The sequence below is a fragment of the Pelodiscus sinensis genome, chromosome 29 (assembly GCF_052426305.1).
Source record: "Pelodiscus sinensis isolate ZL-2025 chromosome 29, ASM5242630v1, whole genome shotgun sequence".
In the NCBI taxonomy this organism is placed as follows: Eukaryota; Metazoa; Chordata; order Testudines; family Trionychidae; genus Pelodiscus; species Pelodiscus sinensis.
This window is the reverse complement of record NC_143080.1, coordinates 1,901,622-1,905,187: the sequence shown is the minus strand read 5'-3', so window position 1 is coordinate 1,905,187 and position 3,566 is coordinate 1,901,622. Positions and strand designations below refer to the sequence as shown.

The 3,566-nt window shown below is 57.5% G+C and overlaps 1 protein-coding gene across 1 annotated transcript; it reads right to left on the bottom strand.

Annotated features, from left to right (window-relative positions):
* Positions 1-258: 258 nt before the first annotated feature.
* On the bottom strand, positions 259-3,144 carry HOXB1 (homeobox B1). Its single transcript, XM_006120468.5, has 2 exons — positions 2,308-3,144; positions 259-1,673 (listed from the first exon to the last, which is right to left on the bottom strand). The coding sequence occupies exons 1-2, from the start codon at positions 2,921-2,923 to the stop codon at positions 1,348-1,350; spliced, it is 942 nt and encodes a 313-aa protein (XP_006120530.2). The 5' UTR covers positions 2,924-3,144; the 3' UTR covers positions 259-1,347.
* Between the last annotated feature and the right edge of the window lie 422 nt (positions 3,145-3,566).

Here is a 3,566-nt window from a genome sequence, read left to right as displayed (position 1 = left end):
ACGCCGCCTCCGAAGTCCGAGCCACCTGCCTTGCCTTTCCCCCAATACACTTGCGCTTCACTTTTTGCCCCGCAGAAGCGGTCAGGTGGGCCCGGTCCAGCATCTGGTGCAGCCAGTGGGGGGGAGGGGGGTTGCCATTGAGCTAAAAAGGACGGCGGCTCGGGCCCGTGGCTGGAAAGCTGTTAGTAGCCGCTTTGAGGGATCGCCCATTCCCCCTGTCCCGCCCCCACGCTCCTCCGGACCCCCGCACACTCAGCCGGCTCGCTGGGCGTGAGGCGTTCCCACGTCACTAACAATCACGAGGACTAGACTATGAAAAATTAAACTTTATTAGAATGAGGTAGTTTTATGTCAAAATACCTGGGAAATTCCCAGGAAAATTCTAAGGTTGAGGGGGAGGGGGCCTCGATGTAATTTTCTCCTTAAAACAAACCAAAAAGCAAAACGAAACCCAAAACAAGGGCTTTCCGCGCTGTTCATGTTCCATGCGAAAGTTTGTTGAAGAGGGGAATAATGACACAGTAGTTCCCGTTGTTAAATACCCCCCCTCCCTCCGGCTCAGAGAAAGGAACACCGCTTCCTCTTGCGAGTTAAGGCTATCCAAATACACAATAAATAGCATTTGAGGCCAACACGATGACTGAACAATCCAGCCCCTGGTCGGGTTCCCTCCCCTCGCCAAATTACCCCTCCAGAGTCCTGGCCCTGAATTCTTCTCCGGTGCTTGGCCGACGTGCTCAATTCCAGTTGACCCAAGTGGAGCATTTGAACCGCCGCAATAGTGCAAAATGATGGCGAGAGGGCTTGGACCCCTTCTCAGTAAACAGGGGGGGTCTCACGCCAAGATGGACAAAGTTTAAAAGGGGGGGGGGTCCTGTAGGAAGAAAAGACACAGGGAGGGGGAGTTACACCGAACAACGAATTTCTGGCGCCTTGTGCATATTTTTTAATGGAAATCATTAAATTCCTTTCAAAAGTTTCTTCTGGTTGAAAGTGCAATTCCCAGCGTTGGGGGGAGGGGGGAAGTCCCTGAGACAAACAGGTCCTGCCAGGAAGGGAGGGGAAAGGCGCAGCCAGCCGCCCCTTCGGAGGTCAATATTCCTCCATAAATCACCAGCGAAGAAGGGGAGCCAACCTCGCGACTCCTGGGACAGTTCTGCTCACCCGGCAACAGCCAGTGGGGTGGGCCCAGCTGGGCGGGCTGTGAGCGGGGTTGAAAGCGTGGGAGTGGGCACACGGGCTGTATACGCGCCCCGCCGCCCGTGGGCCTCGTTTGAGTTCTCAAGGAGCCGGAGCCGCTGCCGCTGGGGGCGGGCGGGTTCGTTCTGCGCCCTTAAGGCACCGCTTTCAGGAGGAAACCGAATTGGGCGACGCCTCAGGTGAGGTGAAACTGCATTGGTCCGAAGCTTCGCCCACGTCCTTCGCCGCCCGGGCGGCGGCCGCGGGGACCAGCCCTTCCTTCTCCCGTTTCTTCTGCTTCATCCTCCGGTTCTGGAACCAGATCTTCACCTGGGTTTCGTTGAGGTCCAAGGTGGCGGCGATCTCCACCCGCCTGGCCCGGGTGAGGTACTTGTTAAAGTGAAACTCCTTCTCCAGCTCCGTCAGCTGCTTGGTGGTGAAGCTGGTCCGCATGGCGCCGGGCGGCCCGACCGGTCCATAGTCGGAGCCTTTCGCTGTGGACGAGCAGACACGCACAGAGGAAGACGCCGGCAGCAAAGCGCACCGCGTTGAAAGCCACGGGGAGGGTGGACACAGGAGGAGCCAGGCTCCCCCGCTCTCCCCAGCCTCACACACTCCTCCAGTTTCTCCCCCTTGGCTCCATCCATCCCTTTGGGATGCCCTGGTCACCTGCGCTCTCCCGAACAGCCGCCCCTCCCCCCGTGGCTCAGCTCCTGGGAAACTGCCATGGAACGGTGAAGGGGGGGGCTGGGGGTGAAGGGGGGATTCTAGGGAAGGGAGCCGAACAAAGGGGGGAAGCTTTGCAGGGGGCAGGGAAGCAGAATCGTTTCCTACCTAAGGCCAGATTGGCATCGCTCTGGGCCTACAACAGAAATCAGCTTCCGGCGCCCCTGGCTACCTCTGCTGCAGCCAGGAGCTTGATCCGCTTCGCTTCTCCCTGGGGCTGTTTCCCTCCTTCCCTGTGAGTTGGGGATTGGGAGGGGACAAATTCGTTCTCCCATCTCCTCCCGTCCCAAGCCATGGTAAGGAGAAGCGCAAAAGATACCCCCCCACACACACACACAGCCACCCACCTACCTACACGCGCACTCATCGAAAGCTGCCCCCTCTCCCAGTGGTTAAGCTCACCTGTTTTGGGGGGATTCCTCTTCACTTTCATCCAGTCGAAGGTTTGCGCGAGGCTGGTGGGGGGGCAGGGCTCGGGCAAGCAGGGGTGACTTCTGTCCTGGCTCCAAGCCGAGGAAAGTTGCCCGTAAGGTCCCTGCACGTAGTCCTGCTGCTCCTGGCCATAGGGGTGGGGTGGACACAGACCAGCCCCGGGCAGGGCGGCGCAGTAACTGTCTGCTCCAGAGCTGAGGTTGGATCCAGTCGGGGCCGAGCAGCCCGGGGAGGGGAAATACAGGCCCTCCGTATCCTGCTGGCCGAGGTAGAGCTGGTGAGGCCCGTAGCTGGGGTTGCAGGCTTGGGGTGGGTACCCGGCCTGGGCAGCGCCCGAGAAAGGGAGGCCGAGCCCCGCAGGGTGTGGCTGGGGATAGCTTGGGTTCTGCTGGGCAGCATGGCTGGGCAGGGGCGCGCTCGCTGCCACTACAAAGCGTCCGTCTCCATTCAGACTGTCACTGGTGGGGAAAGCAGGAAAAGAGGTGGCCCCTGGCTCTGAAGGATGGTAGCCCTTGGGCGAGTAGGCGCTGGTCCCCCGGTTACAAATTGCATACTCTAAGAAGGAGTTCATCCTCGTATTGTCCATCTGCCACTGATGGAGGAGGGTCAACCTGGTTTGGGGGGATTTCGCCTGCCCTACAACCTTTAGGCAGTATGTCAAAGCTGTAAAACTTCCCCCCGTCCATCGCTAGCCCTCGAACCCCCCGAGCCTGCCGAAAAAGGTGGGGGGGCAGCCAGGAGGGGGAGGGTGGGACCACGTGGTTGGCCACGAATCCAATGAGCAAAGACCTCCTGAAGTTTGTCAGATATCTGCGCTCATCCATCAAGCCCCTGACATTTGCATGACAAAGGAACTTCAATCAAACCCTGCCCATCAATCTGATAACAACACGGATATGTCAAAATCTTTCCTCAAAGACTTTAAAAGAGAGAAGGGAATGGGGGGGAGGTGGAGGAGAGTTAGAATTATTCAAGGCTGTTTTAAGTGTGAAAAGGCCCCCAAGTTATAAGATGTAACCAACTTCATCCGAACTTTCCCCCCCAGATAAAAAGGTTTTCCCCAAACCCAGTTCCATCTGAAAGAGACCGAGAAAGAGGCTCGTGACTTTTTCAACTCTAAATCTGTTTTTTGCCCTTCATTTTTCAACTTTCCTCTGCAAAGTGGCATGAACCTGTTTGGAGTTGGCTGGGATGAAAAGGCTAAAAAACCCACCCCTCTGTATTTTAAT

Excerpts from the sequence above, each read along its gene's own strand:
- HOXB1 (XM_006120468.5), bottom strand. The coding sequence starts at position 2,923 with ATGGACAATACGAGGATGAACTCCTTCTTAGAGTATGCAATTTGTAAC. Across the intron at positions 1,674-2,307 it reads GAGGAATCCCCCCAAAACAG|CGAAAGGCTCCGACTATGGA; the intron begins GTGAGCTTAACC and ends GCTCGTCCACAG.